This window comes from Gobius niger, assembly GCF_951799975.1.
Source record: "Gobius niger genome assembly, contig: SCAFFOLD_50, whole genome shotgun sequence".
NCBI lineage: Eukaryota > Metazoa > Chordata > Actinopteri > Gobiiformes > Gobiidae > Gobius > Gobius niger.
In genome coordinates, this window is record NW_027639073.1 from 75,891 (window position 1) to 101,339 (window position 25,449).

The 25,449-nt window shown below is 51.9% G+C and overlaps 1 protein-coding gene across 1 annotated transcript in view; it reads right to left on the reverse strand.

Annotated features, from left to right (window-relative positions):
• wdr33 (WD repeat domain 33) overlaps positions 1–25,449 on the reverse strand; it is a 44,078-nt gene that overhangs the window by 18,257 nt on the left and 372 nt on the right. Inside the window, exons 2-5 of the mRNA XM_079583377.1 lie at positions 2,678–2,746; positions 2,503–2,607; positions 2,339–2,434; positions 2,112–2,263 (exon numbers count right to left, since the gene is read on the reverse strand). Coding sequence (XP_079439503.1) covers positions 2,112–2,263; positions 2,339–2,434; positions 2,503–2,607; positions 2,678–2,746 — 422 coding nt within the window. The remainder of the gene's footprint in view (positions 1–2,111; positions 2,264–2,338; positions 2,435–2,502; positions 2,608–2,677; positions 2,747–25,449) is intronic.

Genomic DNA, 25,449 nt, shown 5'->3' on the forward strand with positions numbered 1-25,449 from the left:
CTCTGATGGCCTCTTTATAGACCTGTATGGGTGTAACACACGTACCTGACCTCTCTGATGGCCTCTTTATAGACCTGTATGGGTGTGAGACACGTACCTGACCTCTCTGATGACCTCTTTATAGACCTGTATGGGTGTGGGACACGTACCTGACCTCTCTGATGACCTCTTTATAGACCTGTATGGGTGTGAGACACGTACCTGACCTCTCTGATGGCCTCTTTATAGACCTGTATGGGTGTGAGACACGTACCTGACCTCTCTGATGGCCTCTTTATAGACCTGTAAGGGTGTGAGACACGTACCTGACCTCTCTGATGACCTCTTTATAGACCTGTAAGGGTGTGGGACACGTACCTGACCTCTCTGATGGCCTCTTTATAGACCTGTATGGGTGTGAGACACGTACCTGACCTCTTTATAGACCTGTATGGGTGTGAGACACGTACCTGACCTCTCTGATGGCCTCTTTATAGACCTGTAAGGGTGTGAGACACGTACCTGACCTCTCTGATGGACCTGTATGGGTGTGACACACGTACCTGACCTCTCTGATGGACCTGTATGGGTGTGAGACACGTACCTGACCTCTCTGATGGCCTCTTTATAGACCTGTATGGGTGTGAGACACGTACCTGACCTCTCTGATGGCCTCTTTATAGACCTGTATGGGTGTGGGACACGTACCTGACCTCTCTGATGGCCTCTTTATGGACCTGTATGGGTGTGAGACACGTACCTGACCTCTTTATAGACCTGTATGGGTGTGAGACACGTACCTGACCTCTCTGATGGCCTCTTTATAGACCTGTAAGGGTGTGAGACACGTACCTGACCTCTCTGATGGACCTGTATGGGTGTGACACACGTACCTGACCTCTCTGATGGACCTGTATGGGTGTGAGACACGTACCTGACCTCTCTGATGGCCTCTTTATAGACCTGTATGGGTGTGAGACACGTACCTGACCTCTCTGATGGCCTCTTTATAGACCTGTATGGGTGTGGGACACGTACCTGACCTCTCTGATGGCCTCTTTATGGACCTGTATGGGTGTGAGACACGTACCTGGCCTCTTTATAGACCTGTAAGGGTGTGAGACACGTACCTGACCTCTTTATAGACCTGTATGGGTGTGAGACACGTACCTGACCTCTCTGATGGCCTCTTTATGGACCTGTATGGGTGTGAGACACGTACCTGACCTCTCTGATGGCCTCTTTATGGACCTGTATGGGTGTGAGACACGTACCTGACCTCTTTATAGACCTGTATGGGTGTGAGACACGTACCTGACCTCTCTGATGGCCTCTTTATAGACCTGTATGGGTGTGAGACACGTACCTGACCTCTCTGATGGCCTCTTTATGGACCTGTATGGGTGTGAGACACGTACCTGACCTCTCTGATGGCCTCTTTATAGACCTGTAAGGGTGTGACACACGTACCTGACCTCTCTGATGGCCTCTTTATAGACCTGTAAGGGTGTGGGACACGTACCTGACCTCTCTGATGGCCTCTTTATAGACCTGTAAGGGTGTGACACACGTACCTGACCTCTCTGATGGCCTCTTTATAGACCTGTAAGGGTGTGAGACACGTACCTGACCTCTCTGATGGCCTCTTTATAGACCTGTATGGGTGTGAGACACGTACCTGACCTCTTTATAGACCTGTATGGGTGTGAGACACGTACCTGACCTCTCTGATGGCCTCTTTATGGACCTGTATGGGTGTGACACACGTACCTGACCTCTCTGATGGCCTCTTTATAGACCTGTAAGGGTGTGACACACGTACCTGACCTCTCTGATGGCCTCTTTATAGACCTGTATGGGTGTGAGACACGTACCTGACCTCTCTGATGGCCTCTTTATAGACCTGTAAGGGTGTGACACACGTACCTGACCTCTCTGATGGCCTCTTTATAGACCTGTATGGGTGTGGGACACGTACCTGACCTCTCTGATGGCCTCTTTATAGACCTGTATGGGTGTGAGACACGTACCTGACCTCTCTGATGGCCTCTTTATAGACCTGTAAGGGTGTGACACGTACCTGACCTCTCTGATGGCCTCTTTATAGACCTGTAAGGGTGTGACACACGTACCTGACCTCTCTGATGGCCTCTTTATGCGCCTGGAACATCTTCACGTTGTTCATGTTGCTCTGCCAGTACTTCACGTATCCTCCGTGATCCGCCGTCAGCATCCACATGTCGTTATGGGACCAGGTCATGGCTCGCACCGGGCTGTCGTGGGCCTAAAAACAAAACCGCACTGAGACCAGGTCCGCTGTCTTCTCTTAGATTTGGGTAAAGCGGTTAAGCGTCAGTACCTGCAGGATGGTCTCGAAGTTGAAGGTGAGGCCGTTCCACAGAGTGAACTCTCCGCTGGAGGCCCCCGTGACGAGGCGCCGGCCCTCGGGGGTCCACTAGGGGGCAGAGCGCGGTCAGTTTACAGAGGAGAGACTCTCAGCACAGGCGCAGAGGAGGCACTCACCCGGATGACGAACACCGGACACTTGACTTTGTTGGTGGAGGTGCGGACGAACTTGGTGGTGACGGCGTTCATGGGGTTACTGAGCATGCCCAGAGGCGGCACGAGCTGCAGGGGGCGCCAGAGTCACACCGGGAGTACATTACAGACATATACATACAAACACATGAAGACTGACCTCGTTGTAGCAGGCGGCGTCCGGCTGGATGGCCCGGTGGTCACGGTGGTCCCTCTGCCACAGGCGGTTCTGCAGGACAGAGGGAAGACACGCTCAGAACCTCCGGAGGATGTGTGGACTTAAATCAAGAGCTGTGGGGTTGTAGGTGGTTGTAGCGTGTTGTAGGAAGTGTGTTTCTCTTACCTCGAAGTAGGGGAGCACAGTAGGGTTGTAGGTAGCGTGTAGCGTGTTTACCTCGAGGTAGCGGATGACGGTGGGGTTGTAGGGAGCGTGTTGTAGGGAGCGTGTAGCATGTTTACCTCGAGGTAGCGGATCACAGTGGGGTTGTAGGGAGCGTGTAGCGTGTTTACCTCGAGGTAGCGGATGACGGTGGGGTTGTAGGTAGCGTGTAGCGTGTTGACCTCGAGGTAGCGGATGACAGTGGGGTTGTAGGGAGCGTGTAGCATGTTTACCTCTAAGTAGCGGATGACAGTGGGGTTGTAGGGAGCGTGTTGTAGGGAGCGTGTAGCGTGTTTACCTCGAGGTAGCGGATGACAGTGGGGTTGTAGGGAGCGTGTAGCGTGTTTACCTCGAGGTAGCGGATGACAGTGGGGTTGTAGGTAGCGTGTAGCATGTTTACCTCTAAGTAGCGGATCACAGTGGGGTTGTAGGTAGCGTGTAGCATGTTTACCTCGAGGTAGCGGATGACAGTGGGGTTGTAGGTGGCGTGTAGCGTGTTTACCTCGAGGTAGCGGATGACAGTGGGGTTGTAGGGAGCGTGTAGCGTGTTTACCTCTAAGTAGCGGATGACAGTGGGGTTGTAGGTAGCATGTAGCATGTTTACCTCGAGGTAGCGGATGACAGTGGGGTTGTAGGGAGCGTGTAGCATGTTTACCTCTAAGTAGCCGATGACAGTGGGGTTGTAGGTAGCATGTAGCATGTTTACCTCGAGGTAGCGGATGACAGTGGGGTTGTAGGGAGCGTGTAGCATGTTTACCTCTAAGTAGCGGATGACAGTGGGGTTGTAGTTAGCGTGTAGCATGTTTACCTCTAAGTAGCGGATCACAGTGGGGTTGTAGGGAGCGTGTAGCGTGTTTACCTCTAAGTAGCGGATGACAGTGGGGTTGTAGGGAGCGTGTAGCGTGTTTACCTCTAAGTAGCGGATGACAGTGGGGTTGTAGGGAGCGTGTAGCGTGTTTACCTCTAAGTAGTGGATCACAGTGGGGTTGTAGGGAGCGTGTAGCGTGTTTACCTCTAAGTAGTGGATGACAGTGGGGTTGTAGGGAGCGTGTAGCGTGTTTACCTCTAAGTAGCGGATGACGGTGGGGTTGTAGGGAGCGTGTAGCGTGTTTACCTCGAGGTAGCAGATGACAGTGGGGTTGTAGGTAGCGTGTAGCATGTTTACCTCTAAGTAGCGGATGACAGTGGGGTTGTAGGGAGCGTGTAGCATGTTTACCTCTAAGTAGCGGATGACAGTGGGGTTGTAGGGAGCGTGTAGCGTGTTTAACTCTAAGTAGCGGATGACAGTGGGGTTGTAGGTAGCGTGTAGCGTGTTTACCTCTAAGTAGCGGATGACAGTGGGGTTGTAGGGAGCGTGTAGCGTGTTTACCTCTAAGTAGCGGATGACAGTGGGGTTGTAGGGAGCGTGTAGCGTGTTTACCTCTAAGTAGCGGATGACAGTGGGGTTGTAGGTAGCGTGTAGCATGTTTACCTCTAAGTAGCGGATGACAGTGGGGTTGTAGGTAGCGTGTTTACCTCTAAGTAGCGGATGACGGTGGGGTTGTAGTTAGCGTGTAGCGTGTTTACCTCTAAGTAGCGGATGACAGTGGGGTTGTAGGGAGCGTGTAGCGTGTTTACCTCTAAGTAGCGGATGACAGTGGGGTTGTAGGGAGCGTGTAGCGTGTTTACCTCTAAGTAGCGGATGACGGTGGGGTTGTAGTTAGCGTGTAGCATGTTTACCTCTAAGTAGCGGATGACAGTGGGGTTGTAGTTAGCGTGTAGCGTGTTTACCTCTAAGTAGCGGATGACGGTCTGGTTGTAGGGAGCGTGTAGCGTGTTTACCTCTAAGTAGCGGATGACAGTGGGGTTGTAGGGAGCGTGTAGCGTGTTTACCTCTAAGTAGCGGATGACGGTGGGGTTGTAGTTAGCGTGTAGCGTGTTTACCTCTAAGTAGCGGATGACGGTCTGGTTGTAGGGAGCGTGTAGCGTGTTTACCTCTAAGTAGCGGATGACAGTGGGGTTGTAGGTAGCGTGTTTACCTCTAAGTAGCGGATGACGGTGGGGTTGTAGTTAGCGTGTAGCGTGTTTACCTCTAAGTAGCGGATGACGGTGGGGTTGTAGTTAGCGTGTAGCGTGTTTACCTCTAAGTAGCGGATGACGGTGGGGTTGTAGTTAGCGTGTAGCGTGTTTACCTCTAAGTAGCGGATGACGGTCTGGTTGTAGTTAGCGTGTAGCGTGTTTACCTCTAAGTAGCGGATGACGGTGGGGTTGTAGTTAGCGTGTAGCGTGTTTACCTCTAAGTAGCGGATGACGGTCTGGTTGTAGGGAGCGTGTAGCGTGTTTACCTCTAAGTAGCGGATGACAGTGGGGTTGTAGGTAGCGTGTAGCATGTTTACCTCTAAGTAGCGGATGACAGTGGGGTTGTAGGTAGCGTGTAGCGTGTTTACCTCTAAGTAGCGGATGAGAGTGGGGTTGTAGGTAGCGTGTAGCGTGTTTACCTCTAAGTAGCGGATGACAGTGGGGTTGTAGTTAGCGTGTAGCATGTTTACCTCTATGTAGCGGATGACAGTGGGGTTGTAGTTAGCGTGTAGCGTGTTTACCTCTAAGTAGCGGATGACGGTGGGGTTGTAGGGAGCGTGTAGCGTGTTTACCTCGAGGTAGCGGATGACAGTGGGGTTGTAGGTAGCGTGTAGCGTGTTTACCTCTAAGTAGCGGATGACAGTGGGGTTGTAGTTAGCGTGTAGCGTGTTTACCTCTAAGTAGCGGATGACAGTGGGGTTGTAGGTAGCGTGTAGCATGTTTACCTCTAAGTAGCGGATGACAGTGGGGTTGTAGGGAGCGTGTAGCATGTTTACCTCTAAGTAGCGGATGACAGTGGGGTTGTAGTTAGCGTGTAGCGTGTTTACCTCTAAGTAGCGGATGACAGTGGGGTTGTAGGGAGCGTGCAGCATGTTTACCTCTAAGTAGCGGATGACAGTGGGGTTGTAGTTAGCGTGTAGCATGTTTACCTCTAAGTAGCGGATGACAGTGGGGTTGTAGGGAGCGTGTAGCGTGTTTACCTCTAAGTAGCGGATGACAGTGGGGTTGTAGGGAGCGTGTAGCGTGTTTACCTCTAAGTAGCGGATGACAGTGGGGTTGTAGGGAGCATGTAGCGTGTTTACCTCTAAGTAGCGGATGACAGTGGGGTTGTAGTTAGCGTGTAGCATGTTTACCTCTAAGTAGCGGATGACAGTGGGGTTGTAGTTAGCGTGTAGCCTGTTTACCTCTAAGTAGCAGATGACAGTGGGGTTGTAGGTAGCGTGTAGCATGTTTACCTCTAAGTAGCGGATGACAGTGGGGTTGTAGTTAGCGTGTAGCGTGTTTACCTCTAAGTAGCGGATGACAGTGGGGTTGTAGTTAGCGTGTAGCGTGTTTACCTCTAAGTAGCGGATGACAGTGGGGTTGTAGGGAGCATGTAGCGCGTTTACCTCTAAGTAGCGGATGACAGTAGGGTTGTAGTTAGCGTGTAGCGTGTTTACCTCTAAGTAGCGGATGACAGTGGGGTTGTAGGGAGCATGTAGCGCGTTTACCTCTAAGTAGCGGATGACAGTGGGGTTGTAGGGAGCGTGTAGCGTGTTTACCTCTAAGTAGCGGATGACAGTGGGGTTGTAGGGAGCATGTAGCGTGTTTACCTCGAGGTAGCGGATGACAGTGGGGTTGTAGGTAGCATGTAGCGTGTTTACCTCTAAGTAGCGGATGACGGTGGGGTTGTAGGGAGCGTGTAGCGTGTTTACCTCTAAGTAGCGGATGACAGTGGGGTTGTAGGGAGCGTGTAGCGTGTTTACCTCTAAGTAGCAGATGACAGTGGGGTTGTAGGGAGCGTGTAGCGTGTTTACCTCTAAGTAGCGGATGACAGTGGGGTTGTAGGTGGCGTGTAGCGTGTTTACCTCTAAGTAGCGGATGACAGTGGGGTTGTAGGGAGCATGTAGCGTGTTTACCTCTAAGTAGCGGATGACAGTGGGGTTGTAGGGAGCGTGTAGCGTGTTTACCTCTAAGTAGCGGATGACAGTGGGGTTGTAGTTAGCGTGTAGCGTGTTTACCTCGAGGTAGCGGATGACAGTGGGGTTGTAGGGAGCGTGTAGCATGTTTACCTCTAAGTAGCGGATGACAGTGGGGTTGTAGGGAGCGTGTAGCGTGTTCACCTCGAGGTAGCGGATGACAGTGGGGTTGTAGGGAGCGTGTAGCATGTTTACCTCTAAGTAGCGGATGACAGTGGGGTTGTAGGGAGCGTGTAGCATGTTTACCTCTAAGTAGCGGATGACAGTGGGGTTGTAGGGAGCGTGTAGCGTGTTTACCTCTAAGTAGCGGATGACAGTGGGGTTGTAGGTGGCGTGTAGCGTGTTTACCTCGAGGTAGCGGATGACAGTGGGGTTGTAGGTAGCATGTAGCATGTTTACCTCGAGGTAGCGGATGACAGTGGGGTTGTAGGGAGCATGTAGCGTGTTTACCTCTAAGTAGCGGATGACAGTGGGGTTGTAGGTAGCGTGTAGCGTGTTTACCTCGAGGTAGCGGATGACAGTAGGGGTTGTAGGGAGCGTGTAGCGTGTTTACCTCTAAGTAGCGGATGACAGTGGGGTTGTAGGTAGCGTGTAGCGTGTTTACCTCGAGGTAGCGGATGACAGTAGGGGTTGTAGGGAGCGTGTAGCGTGTTTACCTCTAAGTAGCGGATGACAGTGGGGTTGTAGGTTGTAGGTAGCGTGTAGCATGTTTACCTCTAAGTAGCGGATGACAGTGGGGTTGTAGGGAGCGTGTAGCGTGTTTACCTCTAAGTAGCGGATGACAGTGGGGTTGTAGGTAGCGTGTAGCGTGTTTACCTCTAAGTAGCGGATGACAGTGGGGTTGTAGGGAGCGTGTAGCGTGTTTACCTCTAAGTAGCGGATGACGGTGGGGTTGTAGGGAGCGTGTAGCGTGTTTACCTCTAAGTAGCGGATGACAGTGGGGTTGTAGGGAGCGTGTAGCGTGTTTACCTCTAAGTAGCGGATGACAGTGGGGTTGTAGGGAGCGTGTAGCGTGTTTACCTCTAAGTAGCGGATGACAGTGGGGTTGTAGGGAGCGTGTAGCGTGTTTACCTCTAAGTAGCGGATGACGGTGGGGTTGTAGGGAGCGTGTAGCATGTTTACCTCTAAGTAGCGGATGACAGTGGGGTTGTAGGTAGCGTGTAGCATGTTTACCTCTAAGTAGCGGATGACAGTGGGGTTGTAGGGAGCGTGTAGCATGTTTACCTCTAAGTAGCGGATGACGGTGGGGTTGTAGGGAGCATGTAGCGTGTTTACCTCTAAGTAGCGGATGACAGTGGGGTTGTAGGTAGCGTGTAGCATGTTTACCTCTAAGTAGCGGATGACAGTGGGGTTGTAGGGAGCGTGTAGCATGTTTACCTCTAAGTAGCGGATGACAGTGGGGTTGTAGGGAGCGTGTAGCGTGTTTACCTCTAAGTAGCGGATGACAGTGGGGTTGTAGGGAGCGTGTAGCATGTTTACCTCTAAGTAGCGGATGACAGTGGGGTTGTAGGGAGCATGTAGCGTGTTTACCTCTAAGTAGCGGATGACAGTGGGGTTGTAGTTAGCGTGTAGCGTGTTTACCTCGAGGTAGCGGATGACAGTGGGGTTGTAGGTAGCGCGTAGCGTGTTTACCTCGAGGTAGCGGATGACGGTGGGGTTGTAGGTAGCGCGTAGCGTGTTTACCTCGAGGTAGCGGATGACGGTGGGGTTGTAGGTAGCGTGTAGCGTGTTTACCTCTAAGTAGCGGATGACAGTGGGGTTGTAGGGAGCGTGTAGCATGTTTACCTCTAAGTAGCGGATGACAGTGGGGTTGTAGGGAGCGTGTAGCATGTTTACCTCTAAGTAGCGGATGACAGTGGGGTTGTAGGGAGCGTGTAGCGTGTTTAACTCTAAGTAGCGGATGACAGTGGGGTTGTAGGTAGCGTGTAGCGTGTTTACCTCTAAGTAGCGGATGACAGTGGGGTTGTAGGGAGCGTGTAGCGTGTTTACCTCTAAGTAGCGGATGACAGTGGGGTTGTAGGTAGCGTGTAGCATGTTTACCTCTAAGTAGCGGATGACAGTGGGGTTGTAGGTAGCGTGTTTACCTCTAAGTAGCGGATGACGGTGGGGTTGTAGTTAGCGTGTAGCGTGTTTACCTCTAAGTAGCGGATGACAGTGGGGTTGTAGGGAGCGTGTAGCGTGTTTACCTCTAAGTAGCGGATGACAGTGGGGTTGTAGGGAGCGTGTAGCGTGTTTACCTCTAAGTAGCGGATGACGGTCTGGTTGTAGGGAGCGTGTAGCGTGTTTACCTCTAAGTAGCGGATGACGGTGGGGTTGTAGTTAGCGTGTAGCGTGTTTACCTCTAAGTAGCGGATGACGGTCTGGTTGTAGGGAGCGTGTAGCGTGTTTACCTCTAAGTAGCGGATGACAGTGGGGTTGTAGGTAGCGTGTTTACCTCTAAGTAGCGGATGACGGTGGGGTTGTAGTTAGCGTGTAGCGTGTTTACCTCTAAGTAGCGGATGACGGTGGGGTTGTAGTTAGCGTGTAGCGTGTTTACCTCTAAGTAGCGGATGACGGTGGGGTTGTAGTTAGCGTGTAGCGTGTTTACCTCTAAGTAGCGGATGACGGTCTGGTTGTAGTTAGCGTGTAGCGTGTTTACCTCTAAGTAGCGGATGACGGTGGGGTTGTAGTTAGCGTGTAGCGTGTTTACCTCTAAGTAGCGGATGACGGTCTGGTTGTAGGGAGCGTGTAGCGTGTTTACCTCTAAGTAGCGGATGACAGTGGGGTTGTAGGTAGCGTGTAGCATGTTTACCTCTAAGTAGCGGATGACAGTGGGGTTGTAGGGAGCGTGTAGCATGTTTACCTCTAAGTAGCGGATGACAGTGGGGTTGTAGGGAGCGTGTAGCGTGTTTACCTCTAAGTAGCGGATGAGAGTGGGGTTGTAGGTAGCGTGTAGCGTGTTTACCTCTAAGTAGCGGATGACAGTGGGGTTGTAGTTAGCGTGTAGCATGTTTACCTCTAAGTAGCGGATGACAGTGGGGTTGTAGTTAGCGTGTAGCGTGTTTAACTCTAAGTAGCGGATGACGGTGGGGTTGTAGGGAGCGTGTAGCGTGTTTACCTCGAGGTAGCGGATGACAGTGGGGTTGTAGGTAGCGTGTAGCGTGTTTACCTCTAAGTAGCGGATGACAGTGGGGTTGTAGTTAGCGTGTAGCGTGTTTACCTCTAAGTAGCGGATGACAGTGGGGTTGTAGGGAGCGTGTAGCATGTTTACCTCTAAGTAGCGGATGACAGTGGGGTTGTAGTTAGCGTGTAGCGTGTTTACCTCTAAGTAGCGGATGACAGTGGGGTTGTAGGGAGCGTGTAGCATGTTTACCTCTAAGTAGCGGATGACAGTGGGGTTGTAGTTAGCGTGTAGCATGTTTACCTCTAAGTAGCGGATGACAGTGGGGTTGTAGGGAGCGTGTAGCGTGTTTACCTCTAAGTAGCGGATGACAGTGGGGTTGTAGGGAGCGTGTAGCGTGTTTACCTCTAAGTAGCGGATGACAGTGGGGTTGTAGTTAGCGTGTAGCGTGTTTACCTCGAGGTAGCGGATGACAGTGGGGTTGTAGGGAGCGTGTAGCGTGTTTACCTCTAAGTAGCGGATGACAGTGGGGTTGTAGGGAGCGTGTAGCGTGTTTACCTCTAAGTAGCGGATGACAGTGGGGTTGTAGGGAGCGTGTAGCATGTTTACCTCTAAGTAGCGGATGACAGTGGGGTTGTAGTTAGCGTGTAGCATGTTTACCTCTAAGTAGCGGATGACAGTGGGGTTGTAGGGAGCGTGTAGCGTGTTTACCTCTAAGTAGCGGATGACAGTGGGGTTGTAGGGAGCGTGTAGCGTGTTTACCTCTAAGTAGCGGATGACAGTGGGGTTGTAGGGAGCATGTAGCGTGTTTACCTCTAAGTAGCGGATGACAGTGGGGTTGTAGTTAGCGTGTAGCCTGTTTACCTCTAAGTAGCAGATGACAGTGGGGTTGTAGGTAGCGTGTAGCATGTTTACCTCTAAGTAGCGGATGACAGTGGGGTTGTAGTTAGCGTGTAGCGTGTTTACCTCTAAGTAGCGGATGACAGTGGGGTTGTAGTTAGCGTGTAGCGTGTTTACCTCTAAGTAGCGGATGACAGTGGGGTTGTAGGGAGCATGTAGCGCGTTTACCTCTAAGTAGCGGATGACAGTGGGGTTGTAGGGAGCGTGTAGCGTGTTTACCTCTAAGTAGCGGATGACAGTGGGGTTGTAGGGAGCATGTAGCGTGTTTACCTCTAAGTAGCGGATGACAGTGGGGTTGTAGGTAGCGTGTAGCGTGTTTACCTCGAGGTAGCGGATGACAGTGGGGTTGTAGGTAGCATGTAGCGTGTTTACCTCTAAGTAGCGGATGACGGTGGGGTTGTAGGGAGCGTGTAGCGTGTTTACCTCTAAGTAGCGGATGACAGTGGGGTTGTAGTTAGCGTGTAGCATGTTTACCTCTAAGTAGCGGATGACAGTGGTGTTGTAGGGAGCGTGTAGCATGTTTACCTCTAAGTAGCGGATGACAGTGGTGTTGTAGGGAGCGTGTAGCGTGTTTACCTCTAAGTAGCGGATGACAGTGGGGTTGTAGGGAGCGTGTAGCATGTTTACCTCTAAGTAGCGGATGACAGTGGGGTTGTAGTTAGCGTGTAGCGTGTTTACCTCTAAGTAGCGGATGACAGTGGGGTTGTAGGGAGCGTGTAGCATGTTTACCTCTAAGTAGCGGATGACAGTGGTGTTGTAGGGAGCGTGTAGCATGTTTACCTCTAAGTAGCGGATGACAGTGGGGTTGTAGGGAGCGTGTAGCGTGTTTACCTCTAAGTAGCAGATGACAGTGGGGTTGTAGGGAGCGTGTAGCGTGTTTACCTCTAAGTAGCGGATGACAGTGGGGTTGTAGGTGGCGTGTAGCGTGTTTACCTCTAAGTAGCGGATGACAGTGGGGTTGTAGGGAGCATGTAGCGTGTTTACCTCTAAGTAGCGGATGACAGTGGGGTTGTAGGGAGCGTGTAGCGTGTTTACCTCTAAGTAGCGGATGACAGTGGGGTTGTAGGTGGCGTGTAGCGTGTTTACCTCGAGGTAGCGGATGACAGTGGGGTTGTAGGTAGCATGTAGCATGTTTACCTCGAGGTAGCGGATGACAGTGGGGTTGTAGGGAGCATGTAGCGTGTTTACCTCTAAGTAGCGGATGACAGTGGGGTTGTAGGTAGCGTGTAGCGTGTTTACCTCGAGGTAGCGGATGACAGTAGGGGTTGTAGGGAGCGTGTAGCGTGTTTACCTCTAAGTAGCGGATGACAGTGGGGTTGTAGGTAGCGTGTAGCGTGTTTACCTCGAGGTAGCGGATGACAGTAGGGGTTGTAGGGAGCGTGTAGCGTGTTTACCTCTAAGTAGCGGATGACAGTGGGGTTGTAGGTTGTAGGTAGCGTGTAGCATGTTTACCTCTAAGTAGCGGATGACAGTGGGTTGTAGGGAGCATGTAGCGTGTTTACCTCTAAGTAGCGGATGACAGTGGGGTTGTAGGTAGCGTGTAGCGTGTTTACCTCTAAGTAGCGGATGACAGTGGGGTTGTAGGGAGCGTGTAGCATGTTTACCTCTAAGTAGCGGATGACAGTGGTGTTGTAGTTAGCGTGTAGCATGTTTACCTCTAAGTAGCGGATGACGGTGGGGTTGTAGGTAGCGTGTAGCATGTTTACCTCTAAGTAGCGGATGACAGTGGGGTTGTAGGTAGCGTGTAGCGTGTTTACCTCTAAGTAGCGGATGACAGTGGGGTTGTAGGGAGCGTGTAGCATGTTTACCTCTAAGTAGCGGATGACAGTGGTGTTGTAGTTAGCGTGTAGCATGTTTACCTCTAAGTAGCGGATGACGGTGGGGTTGTAGGGAGCGTGTAGCATGTTTACCTCTAAGTAGCGGATGACGGTGGGGTTGTAGGTAGCGTGTAGCGTGTTTACCTCTAAGTAGCGGATGACAGTGGGGTTGTAGGGAGCATGTAGCGTGTTTACCTCTAAGTAGCGGATGACAGTGGGGTTGTAGTTAGCGTGTAGCGTGTTTACCTCGAGGTAGCGGATGACAGTGGGGTTGTAGGTAGCGCGTAGCGTGTTTACCTCGAGGTAGCGGATGACGGTGGGGTTGTAGGTAGCGCGTAGCGTGTTTACCTCGAGGTAGCGGATGACGGTGGGGTTGTAGGTAGCGTGTAGCGTGTTTACCTCTAAGTAGCGGATGACAGTGGGGTTGTAGGGAGCGTGTAGCATGTTTACCTCTAAGTAGCGGATGACGGTGGGGTTGTAGGTAGCGTGTAGCATGTTTACCTCTAAGTAGCGGATGACAGTGGGGTTGTAGGGAGCGTGTAGCATGTTTACCTCTAAGTAGCGGATGACGGTGGGGTTGTAGGTAGCGTGTAGCATGTTTACCTCTAAGTAGCAGATGACAGTGGGGTTGTAGGGAGCGTGTAGCATGTTTACCTCTAAGTAGCGGATGACGGTGGGGTTGTAGGTAGCGTGTAGCGTGTTTACCTCTAAGTAGCGGATGACAGTGGGGTTGTAGTTAGCGTGTAGCGTGTTTACCTCTAAGTAGCGGATGACAGTGGGGTTGTAGTTAGCGTGTAGCATGTTTACCTCTAAGTAGCGGATGACAGTGGGGTTGTAGGGAGCGTGTAGCGTGTTTACCTCTAAGTAGCGGATGACAGTGGGGTTGTAGGTAGCGTGTAGCATGTTTACCTCTAAGTAGCGGATGACAGTGGGGTTGTAGGGAGCGTGTAGCGTGTTTACCTCTAAGTAGCGGATGACAGTGGGGTTGTAGGGAGCGTGTAGCGTGTTTACCTCTAAGTAGCGGATGACAGTGGGGTTGTAGTTAGCGTGTAGCGTGTTTACCTCTAAGTAGCGGATGACAGTGGGGTTGTAGTTAGCGTGTAGCATGTTTACCTCTAAGTAGCGGATGACGGTGGGGTTGTAGGGAGCGTGTAGCGTGTTTACCTCTAAGTAGCGGATGACGGTGGGGTTGTAGGGAGCGTGTAGCGTGTTTACCTCTAAGTAGCAGATTACAGTGGGGTTGTAGTTAGCGTGTAGCATGTTTACCTCTAAGTAGCGGATGACGGTGGGGTTGTAGGGAGCGTGTAGCGTGTTTACCTCTAAGTAGCGGATGACAGTGGGGTTGTAGGGAGCGTGTAGCGTGTTTACCTCTAAGTAGCGGATGACGGTGGGGTTGTAGGGAGCGTGTAGCGTGTTTACCTCTAAGTAGCAGATGACAGTGGGGTTGTAGGTAGCGTGTAGCATGTTTACCTCTAAGTAGCGGATGACGGTGGGGTTGTAGTTAGCGTGTAGCATGTTTACCTCTAAGTAGCGGATGACAGTGGGGTTGTAGGTAGCGTGTAGCGTGTTTACCTCTAAGTAGCGGATGACAGTGGGGTTGTAGGGAGCGTGTAGCATGTTTACCTCTAAGTAGCGGATGACGGTGGGGTTGTAGGGAGCGTGTAGCGTGTTTACCTCTAAGTAGCGGATGACAGTGGGGTTGTAGTTAGCGTGTAGCGTGTTTACCTCTAAGTAGCGGATGACGGTGGGGTTGTAGTTAGCGTGTAGCATGTTTACCTCTAAGTAGCGGATGACAGTGGGGTTGTAGGGAGCGTGTAGCGTGTTTACCTCTAAGTAGCGGATGACAGTGGGGTTGTAGGGAGCGTGTAGCGTGTTTACCTCTAAGTAGCGGATGACAGTGGGGTTGTAGGGAGCGTGTAGCGTGTTTACCTCTAAGTAGCGGATGACGGTGGGGTTGTAGTTAGCGTGTAGCATGTTTACCTCTAAGTAGCGGATGACAGTGGGGTTGTAGGGAGCGTGTAGCATGTTTACCTCTAAGTAGCGGATGACAGTGGGGTTGTAGGGAGCGTGTAGCGTGTTTACCTCTAAGTAGCGGATGACAGTGGGGTTGTAGTTAGCGTGTAGCGTGTTTACCTCTAAGTAGCGGATGACAGTGGGGTTGTAGGGAGCGTGTAGCATGTTTACCTCTAAGTAGCGGATGACAGTGGGGTTGTAGTTAGCGTGTAGCATGTTTACCTCTAAGTAGCGGATGACGGTGGGGTTGTAGTTAGCGTGTAGCGTGTTTACCTCTAAGTAGCGGATGACAGTGGGGTTGTAGGGAGCGTGTAGCATGTTTACCTCGAGGTAGCGGATGACAGTGGGGTTGTAGGGAGCGTGTAGCATGTTTACCTCGAGGTAGCGGATGACAGTGGGGTTGTAGGGAGCGTGTAGCGTGTTTACCTCTAAGTAGCGGATGACAGTGGGGTTGTAGGGAGCGTGTAGCGTGTTTACCTCTAAGTAGTGGATGACAGTGGGGTTGTAGGGAGCGTGTAGCGTGTTTACCTCTAAGTAGCGGATGACAGTGGGGTTGTAGGGAGCGTGTAGCGTGTTTACCTCTAAGTAGCGGATGACAGTGGGGTTGTAGGGAGCGTGTAGCGTGTTTACCTCTAAGTAGCGGATGACAGTGGGGTTGTAGGGAGCGTGTAGCGTGTTTACCTCGAGGTAGCGGATGACAGTGGGGTTGTAGGTAGCGTGTAGCATGTTTACCTCTAAGTAGCGGATGACAGTGGGGTTGTAGGGAGCGTGTAGCATGTTTACCTCTAAGTAGCGGATGACAGTGGGGTTGTAGGGAGCGTGTAGCATGTTTACCTCTAAGTAGCGGATGACAGTGGGGTTGTAGGGAGCGTGTAGCGTGTTTACCTCTAAGTAGCGGATGACAGTGGGGTTGTAGGGAGCGTGTAGCGTGTTTACCTCTAAGTAGCGGATGACAGTGGGGTTGTAGGGAGCGTGTAGCGTGTTTACCTCGAGGTAGCAGATGACAGTGGGGTTGTAGGGAGCGTGTAGCATGTTTACCTCTAAGTAGCGGATGACAGTGGGGTTGTAGGTAGCGTGTAGCATGTTTACCTCGAGGTAGCGGATGACAGTGGGGTTGTAGGTAGCGTGTAGCGTGTTTACCTCTAAGTAGCGGATGACGGTGGGGTTGTAGGGAGCGTGTAGCATGTTTACCTCTAAGTAGCGGATGACAGTGGGGTTGTAGTTAGCGTGTAGCATGTTTACCTCTAAGTAGCGGATGACGGTGGGGTTGTAGGGAGCGTGTAGCGTGTTTACCTCTAAGTAGCGGATGACAGTGGGGTTGTAGGGAGCGTGTAGCGTGTTTACCTCTAAGTAGCGGATGACAGTGGGGTTGTAGTTAGCGTGTAGCATGTTTACCTCTAAGTAGCGGATGACGGTGGGGTTGTAGGGAGCGTGTAGCGTGTTTACCTCTAAGTAGCGGATGACAGTGGGGTTGTAGGGAGCGTGTAGCATGTTTACCTCGAGGTAGCGGATGACGGTGGGGTTGTAGGGAGCGTGTAGCGTGTTTACCTCTAAGTAGCGGATGACAGTGGGGTTGTAGGGAGCGTGTAGCGTGTTTACCTCTAAGTAGCGGATGACAGTGGGGTTGTAGGGAGCGTGTAGCGTGTTTACCTCTAAGTAGCGGATGAGAGTGGGGTTGTAGGGAGCGTGTAGCGTGTTTACCTCTAAGTAGCGGATGACAGTGGGGTTGTAGGGAGCGTGTAGCGTGTTTACCTCTAAGTAGCGGATGACAGTGGGGTTGTAGGGAGCGTGTAGCGTGTTTACCTCTAAGTAGCGGATGACAGTGGGGTTGTAGGGAGCGTGTAGCATGTTTACCTCGAGGTAGCGGATGACAGTGGGGTTGTAGTTAGCGTGTAGCATGTTTACCTCGAGGTAGCGGATGACAGTGGGGTTGTAGTTAGCGTGTAGCGTGTTTACCTCTAAGTAGTGGATGACGGTGGGGTTGTAGTTAGCGTGTAGCGTGTTTACCTCTAAGTAGCGGATGACAGTGGGGTTGTAGGTAGCGTGTAGCATGTTTACCTCTAAGTAGCGGATGACAGTGGGGTTGTAGTTAGCGTGTAGCATGTTTACCTCTAAGTAGTGGATGACGGTGGGGTTGTAGTTAGCGTGTAGCGTGTTTACCTCTAAGTAGCGGATGACAGTGGGGTTGTAGGTAGCGTGTAGCATGTTTACCTCTAAGTAGCGGATGACAGTGGGGTTGTAGTTAGCGTGTAGCATGTTTACCTCTAAGTAGCAGATGACAGTGGGGTTGTAGGTAGCGTGTAGCATGTTTACCTCTAAGTAGCGGATGACAGTGGGGTTGTAGTTAGCGTGTAGCATGTTTACCTCTAAGTAGCGGATGACAGTGGGGTTGTAGTTAGCGTGTAGCGTGTTTACCTCGAGGTAGCGGATGACAGTGGGGTTGTAGGGAGCGTGTAGCATGTTTACCTCTAAGTAGCGGATGACGGTGGGGTTGTAGGGAGCGTGTAGCATGTTTACCTCTAAGTAGCGGATGACGGTGGGGTTGTAGGGAGCGTGTAGCGTGTTTACCTCTAAGTAGCGGATGACAGTGGGGTTGTAGGGAGCGTGTAGCGTGTTTACCTCTAAGTAGCGGATGACAGTGGGGTTGTAGGGAGCGTGTAGCATGTTTACCTCTAAGTAGCGGATGACGGTGGGGTTGTAGGGAGCGTGTAGCGTGTTTACCTCTAAGTAGCGGATGACAGTGGGGTTGTAGGGAGCGTGTAGCGTGTTTACCTCTAAGTAGCGGATGACAGTGGGGTTGTAGGGAGCGTGTAGCGTGTTTACCTCTAAGTAGCGGATGACGGTGGGGTTTTAGGGAGCGTGTAGCATGTTTACCTCGAGGTAGCGGATGACAGTGGGGTTGTAGGGAGCGTGTAGCGTGTTTACCTCTAAGTAGCGGATGACAGTGGGGTTGTAGGTAGCGTGTAGCGTGTTTACCTTGAGGTAGCGGATGACAGTGGGGTTGTAGGTAGCGTGTAGCATGTTTACCTCTAAGTAGCGGATGACAGTGGGGTTGTAGGTAGCGTGTAGCGTGTTTACCTTGAGGTAGCGGATGACAGTGGGGTTGTAGGGAGCGTGTAGCGTGTTTACCTCTAAGTAGCGGATGACAGTGGGGTTGTAGTTAGCGTGTAGCATGTTTACCTCTAAGTAGCGGATGACAGTGGGGTTGTAGTTAGCGTGTAGCATGTTTACCTCTAAGTAGTGGATGACAGTGGGGTTGTAGGGAGCGTGTAGCGTGTTTACCTCGAGGTAGCGGATGACAGTGGGGTTGTAGGGAGCGTGTAGCGTGTTTACCTCTAAGTAGCGGATGACAGTGGGGTTGTAGTTAGCGTGTAGCATGTTTACCTCTAAGTAGCGGATGACAGTGGGGTTGTAGGGAGCGTGTAGCGTGTTTACCTCTAAGTAGCGGATGACAGTGGGGTTGTAGGGAGCGTGTAGCGTGTTTACCTCTAAGTAGCGGATGACAGTGGGGTTGTAGGGAGCGTGTAGCATGTTTACCTCTAAGTAGCGGATGACAGTGGGGTTGTAGGGAGCGTGTAGCGTGTTTACCTCTAAGTAGCGGATGACAGTGGGGTTGTAGGGAGCGTGTAGCATGTTTACCTCGAGGTAGCGGATGACAGTGGGGTTGTAGGTGGCGTGTAGCGTGTTTACCTCGAGGTAGCGGATGACAGTGGGGTTGTAGGTAGCGTGTAGCGTGTTTACCTCTAAGTAGCGGATGACAGTGGGGTTGTAGGTAGCGTGTAGCATGTTTACCTCTAAGTAGCGGATGACAGTGGGGTTGTAGGGAGCGTGTAGCGTGTTTACCTCTAAGTAGCGGATGACAGTGGGGTTGTAGGGAGCGTGTAGCATGTTTACCTCTAAGTAGCGGATGACAGTGGGGTTGTAGGGAGCGTGTAGCGTGTTTACCTCTAAGTAGCGGATGACGGTGGGGTTGTAGGTAGCGTGTAGCGTGTTTACCTCTAAGTAGCGGATGACAGTGGGGTTGTAGGGAGCGTGTAGCATGTTTACCTCTAAGTAGCGGATGACAGTGGGGTTGTAGGGAGCGTGTAGCATGTTTACCTCTAAGTAGCGGATGACAGTGGGGTTGTAGGGAGCGTGTAGCGTGTTTACCTCTAAGTAGCGGATGACAGTGGGGTTGTAGGGAGCGTGTAGCGTGTTTACCTCTAAGTAGCGGATGACAGTGGGGTTGTAGGGAGCGTGTAGCGTGTTTACCTCGAGGTAGCGGATGACAGTGGGGTTGTAGGTAGCGTGTAGCATGTTTACCTCTAAGTAGCGGATGACAGTGGGGTTGTAGGGAGCGTGTAGCATGTTTACCTCTAAGTAGCGGATGACAGTGGGGTTGTAGGGAGCGTGTAGCATGTTTACCTCTAAGTAGCGGATGACAGTGGGGTTGTAGGGAGCGTGTAGCGTGTTTACCTCTAAGTAGCGGATGACAGTGGGGTTGTAGGGAGCGTGTAGCGTGTTTACCTCTAAGTAGCGGATGACAGTGGGGTTGTAGGGAGCGTGTAGCGTGTTTACCTCGAGGTAGCAGATGACAGTGGGGTTGTAGGGAGCGTGTAGCATGTTTACCTCTAAGTAGCGGATGACAGTGGGGTTGTAGGTAGCGTGTAGCATGTTTACCTCGAGGTAGCGGATGACAGTGGGGTTGTAGGTAGCGTGTAGCGTGTTTACCTCTAAGTAGCGGATGACGGTGGGGTTGTAGGGAGCGTGTAGCATGTTTACCTCTAAGTAGCGGATGACAGTGGGGTTGTAGTTAGCGTGTAGCATGTTTACCTCTAAGTAGCGGATGACGGTGGGGTTGTAGGGAGCGTGTAGCGTGTTTACCTCTAAGTAGCGGATGACAGTGGGGTTGTAGGGAGCGTGTAGCGTGTTTACCTCTAAGTAGCGGATGACAGTGGGGTTGTAGTTAGCGTGTAGCATGTTTACCTCTAAGTAGCGGATGACGGTGGGGTTGTAGGGAGCGTGTAGCGTGTTTACCTCTAAGTAGCGGATGACAGTGGGGTTGTAGGGAGCGTGTAGCATGTTTACCTCGAGGTAGCGGATGACGGTGGGGTTGTAGGGAGCGTGTAGCGTGTTTACCTCTAAGTAGCGGATGACAGTGGGGTTGTAGGGAGCGTGTAGCGTGTTTACCTCTAAGTAGCGGATGACAGTGGGGTTGTAGGGAGCGTGTAGCGTGTTTACCTCTAAGTAGCGGATGAGAGTGGGGTTGTAGGGAGCGTGTAGCGTGTTTACCTCTAAGTAGCGGATGACAGTGGGGTTGTAGGGAGCGTGTAGCGTGTTTACCTCTAAGTAGCGGATGACAGTGGGGTTGTAGGGAGCGTGTAGCGTGTTTACCTCTAAGTAGCGGATGACAGTGGGGTTGTAGGGAGCGTGTAGCATGTTTACCTCGAGGTAGCGGATGACAGTGGGGTTGTAGTTAGCGTGTAGCATGTTTACCTCGAGGTAGCGGATGACAGTGGGGTTGTAGTTAGCGTGTAGCGTGTTTACCTCTAAGTAGTGGATGACGGTGGGGTTGTAGTTAGCGTGTAGCGTGTTTACCTCTAAGTAGCGGATGACAGTGGGGTTGTAGGTAGCGTGTAGCATGTTTACCTCTAAGTAGCGGATGACAGTGGGGTTGTAGTTAGCGTGTAGCATGTTTACCTCTAAGTAGTGGATGACGGTGGGGTTGTAGTTAGCGTGTAGCGTGTTTACCTCTAAGTAGCGGATGACAGTGGGGTTGTAGGTAGCGTGTAGCATGTTTACCTCTAAGTAGCGGATGACAGTGGGGTTGTAGTTAGCGTGTAGCATGTTTACCTCTAAGTAGCAGATGACAGTGGGGTTGTAGGTAGCGTGTAGCATGTTTACCTCTAAGTAGCGGATGACAGTGGGGTTGTAGTTAGCGTGTAGCATGTTTACCTCTAAGTAGCGGATGACAGTGGGGTTGTAGTTAGCGTGTAGCGTGTTTACCTCGAGGTAGCGGATGACAGTGGGGTTGTAGGGAGCGTGTAGCATGTTTACCTCTAAGTAGCGGATGACGGTGGGGTTGTAGGGAGCGTGTAGCATGTTTACCTCTAAGTAGCGGATGACGGTGGGGTTGTAGGGAGCGTGTAGCGTGTTTACCTCTAAGTAGCGGATGACAGTGGGGTTGTAGGGAGCGTGTAGCGTGTTTACCTCTAAGTAGCGGATGACAGTGGGGTTGTAGGGAGCGTGTAGCATGTTTACCTCTAAGTAGCGGATGACGGTGGGGTTGTAGGGAGCGTGTAGCGTGTTTACCTCTAAGTAGCGGATGACAGTGGGGTTGTAGGGAGCGTGTAGCGTGTTTACCTCTAAGTAGCGGATGACAGTGGGGTTGTAGGGAGCGTGTAGCGTGTTTACCTCTAAGTAGCGGATGACGGTGGGGTTTTAGGGAGCGTGTAGCATGTTTACCTCGAGGTAGCGGATGACAGTGGGGTTGTAGGGAGCGTGTAGCGTGTTTACCTCTAAGTAGCGGATGACAGTGGGGTTGTAGGTAGCGTGTAGCGTGTTTACCTTGAGGTAGCGGATGACAGTGGGGTTGTAGGTAGCGTGTAGCATGTTTACCTCTAAGTAGCGGATGACAGTGGGGTTGTAGGTAGCGTGTAGCGTGTTTACCTTGAGGTAGCGGATGACAGTGGGGTTGTAGGGAGCGTGTAGCGTGTTTACCTCTAAGTAGCGGATGACAGTGGGGTTGTAGTTAGCGTGTAGCATGTTTACCTCTAAGTAGCGGATGACAGTGGGGTTGTAGTTAGCGTGTAGCATGTTTACCTCTAAGTAGTGGATGACAGTGGGGTTGTAGGGAGCGTGTAGCGTGTTTACCTCGAGGTAGCGGATGACAGTGGGGTTGTAGGGAGCGTGTAGCGTGTTTACCTCTAAGTAGCGGATGACAGTGGGGTTGTAGTTAGCGTGTAGCATGTTTACCTCTAAGTAGCGGATGACAGTGGGGTTGTAGGGAGCGTGTAGCGTGTTTACCTCTAAGTAGCGGATGACAGTGGGGTTGTAGGGAGCGTGTAGCGTGTTTACCTCTAAGTAGCGGATGACAGTGGGGTTGTAGGGAGCGTGTAGCATGTTTACCTCTAAGTAGCGGATGACAGTGGGGTTGTAGGGAGCGTGTAGCGTGTTTACCTCTAAGTAGCGGATGACAGTGGGGTTGTAGGGAGCGTGTAGCATGTTTACCTCGAGGTAGCGGATGACAGTGGGGTTGTAGGTGGCGTGTAGCGTGTTTACCTCGAGGTAGCGGATGACAGTGGGGTTGTAGGTAGCGTGTAGCGTGTTTACCTCTAAGTAGCGGATGACAGTGGGGTTGTAGGTAGCGTGTAGCATGTTTACCTCGAGGTAGCGGATGACAGTGGGGTTGTAGGGAGCGTGTAGCGTGTTTACCTCGAGGTAGCGGATGACAGTGGGGTTGTAGGTAGCGTGTAGCGTGTTTACCTCTAAGTAGCGGATGACAGTGGGGTTGTAGGGAGCGTGTAGCGTGTTTACCTCTAAGTAGCGGATGACAGTGGGGTTGTAGGGAGCGTGTAGCATGTTTACCTCTAAGTAGCGGATGACAGTGGGGTTGTAGGGAGCGTGTAGCATGTTTACCTCTAAGTAGCGGATCACAGTGGGGTTGTAGTTAGCGTGTAGCGTGTTTACCTCTAAGTAGCGGATGACAGTGGGGTTGTAGGGAGCGTGTAGCGTGTTTACCTCTAAGTAGCGGATGACGGTGGGGTTGTAGGTAGCGTGTAGCGTGTTTACCTCTAAGTAGCGGATGACGGTGGGGTTGTAGGTAGCGTGTAGCGTGTTTACCTCTAAGTAGCGGATGACAGTGGGGTTGTAGGGAGCGTGTAGCGTGTTTACCTCTAAGTAGCGGATGACAGTGGGGTTGTAGGGAGCGTGTAGCATGTTTACCTCTAAGTAGCGGATGACAGTGGGGTTGTAGGGAGCGTGTAGCATGTTTACCTCTAAGTAGCGGATGACAGTGGGGTTGTAGGTAGCATGTTTACCTCTAAGTAGCGGATGACAGTGGGGTTGTAGGTAGCGTGTAGCATGTTTACCTCTAAGTAGCGGATGACAGTGGGGTTGTAGGGAGCGTGTAGCGCGTTTACCTCTAAGTAGCGGATGACAGTGGGGTTGTAGGGAGCGTGTAGCGTGTTTACCTCTAAGTAGCGGATGACAGTGGGGTTGTAGGGAGTGTGTAGCGTGTTTACCTCTAAGTAGCGGATGACAGTGGGGTTGTAGGGAGCGTGTAGCATGTTTACCTCTAAGTAGCGGATGACGGTGGGGTTGTAGTTAGCGTGTAGCATGTTTACCTCTAAGTAGCGGATGACAGTGGGGTTGTAGGTAGCGTGTTGTAGGTGGCGTGTAGCGTGTTTACCTCGAGGTAGCGGATGACGGTGGGGTTGTAGGGAGCGTGTAGCGTGTTTACCTCGAGGTAGCGGATGACAGTGGGGTTGTAGGTAGCGTGTTGTAGGTGGCGTGTAGCGTGTTTACCTCTAAGTAGCGGATGACAGTGGGGTTGTAGGGAGCGTGTAGCGTGTTTACCTCGAGGTAGCGGATGACAGTGGGGTTGTAGGTAGCGTGTAGCGTGTTTACCTCTAAGTAGCGGATGACGGTGGGGTTGTAGGGAGCGTGTAGCGTGTTTACCTCCAAGTAGCGGATGACAGTGGGGTTGTAGGGAGCGTGTAGCATGTTTACCTCTAAGTAGCGGATGACAGTGGGGTTGTAGGGAGCGTGTAGCGTGTTTACCTCGAGGTAGCGGATGACAGTGGGGTTGTAGGGAGCGTGTAGCGTGTTTACCTCGAGGTAGCGGATGACGGTGGGGTTGTAGGGAGCGTGTAGCGTGTTTACCTCTAAGTAGCGGATGACGGTGGGGTTGTAGGGAGCGTGTAGCGTGTTTACCTCTAAGTAGCGGATGACGGTGGGGTTGTAGTTAGCGTGTAGCATGTTTACCTCTAAGTAGCGGATGACGGTGGGGTTGTAGGTAGCGTGTAGCGTGTTGTAGGTGGCGTGTAGCATGTTTACCTCGAGGTAGCGGATGACAGTGGGGTTGTAGTTAGCGTGTAGCATGTTTACCTCTAAGTAGCGGATGACAGTGGGGTTGTAGGTAGCGTGTAGCGTGTTGTAGGTGGCGTGTAGCATGTTTACCTCTAAGTAGCGGATGACAGTGGGGTTGTAGTTAGCGTGTAGCGTGTTTACCTCTAAGTAGCGGATGACAGTGGGGTTGTAGGTAGCGTGTAGCGTGTTGTAGGGAGCGTGTAGCGTGTTTACCTCTAAGTAGCGGATGACAGTGGGGTTGTAGTTAGCGTGTAGCGTGTTTACCTCTAAGTAGCGGATGACAGTGGGGTTGTAGGGAGCGTGCAGCGTGTTTACCTCTAAGTAGCGGATGACAGTGGGGTTGTAGTTAGCGTGTAGCGTGTTTACCTCTAAGTAGCGGATGACAGTGGGGTTGTAGTTAGCGTGTAGCGTGTTTACCTCTAAGTAGCGGATGACAGTGGGGTTGTAGTTAGCGTGTAGCATGTTTACCTCTAAGTAGCGGATGACAGTGGGGTTGTAGGTAGCGTGTAGCGTGTTGTAGGTGGCGTGTAGCATGTTTACCTCTAAGTAGCGGATGACAGTGGGGTTGTAGTTAGCGTGTAGCGTGTTTACCTCTAAGTAGCGGATGACAGTGGGGTTGTAGGTAGCGTGTAGCGTGTTGTAGGGAGCGTGTAGCGTGTTTACCTCTAAGTAGCGGATGACAGTGGGGTTGTAGTTAGCGTGTAGCGTGTTTACCTCTAAGTAGCGGATGACAGTGGGGTTGTAGGTAGCGTGTAGCGTGTTGTAGGTGGCGTGTAGCATGTTTACCTCGAGGTAGCGGATGACGGTGGGGTTGTAGTTAGCGTGTAGCATGTTTACCTCGAGGTAGCGGATGACGGTGGGGTTGTAGTCGATGGTCTTCCTGTTCACCGCCTTCCTCATGCGCTTGCCGTCGAAGGTCAGCTGCTGCATGGCTGTGTAGTGTGTGGGGCTGTAGGTAGCGTGTTGTAGGTGGCGTGTAGCGTGTTTACCTCGAGGTAGCGGATGACGGTGGGGTTGTAGGGAGCGTGTAGCGTGTTTACCTCTAAGTAGCGGATGACAGTGGGGTTGTAGGTAGCGTGTAGCGTGTTTACCTCTAAGTAGCGGATGACAGTGGGGTTGTAGGTTGCGTGTAGCGTGTTTACCTCTAAGTAGCGGATGACAGTGGGGTTGTAGTTAGCGTGTAGCGTGTTTACCTCTAAGTAGCGGATGACAGTGGTGTTGTAGTTAGCGTGTAGCGTGTTTACCTCTAAGTAGCGGATGACAGTGGTGTTGTAGTTAGCGTGTAGCGTGTTTACCTCGAGGTAGCGGATGACAGTGGGGTTGTAGTCGATGGTCTTCCTGTTCACCGCCTTCCTCATGCGCTTGCCGTCGAAGGTCAGCTGCTGCATGGCTGTGTAGTGTGTGGGGTTGTAGGTAGCGTGTTGTAGGTGGCGTGTAGCGTGTTTACCTCGAGGTAGCGGATGACGGTGGGGTTGTAGGTAGCGTGTTGTAGGTGGCGTGTAGCGTGTTTACCTCGAGGTAGCGGATGACAGTGGGGTTGTAGGGAGCGTGTAGCATGTTTACCTCGAGGTAGCGGATGACAGTGGGGTTGTAGGGAGCGTGTAGCATGTTTACCTCGAGGTAGCGGATGACAGTGGG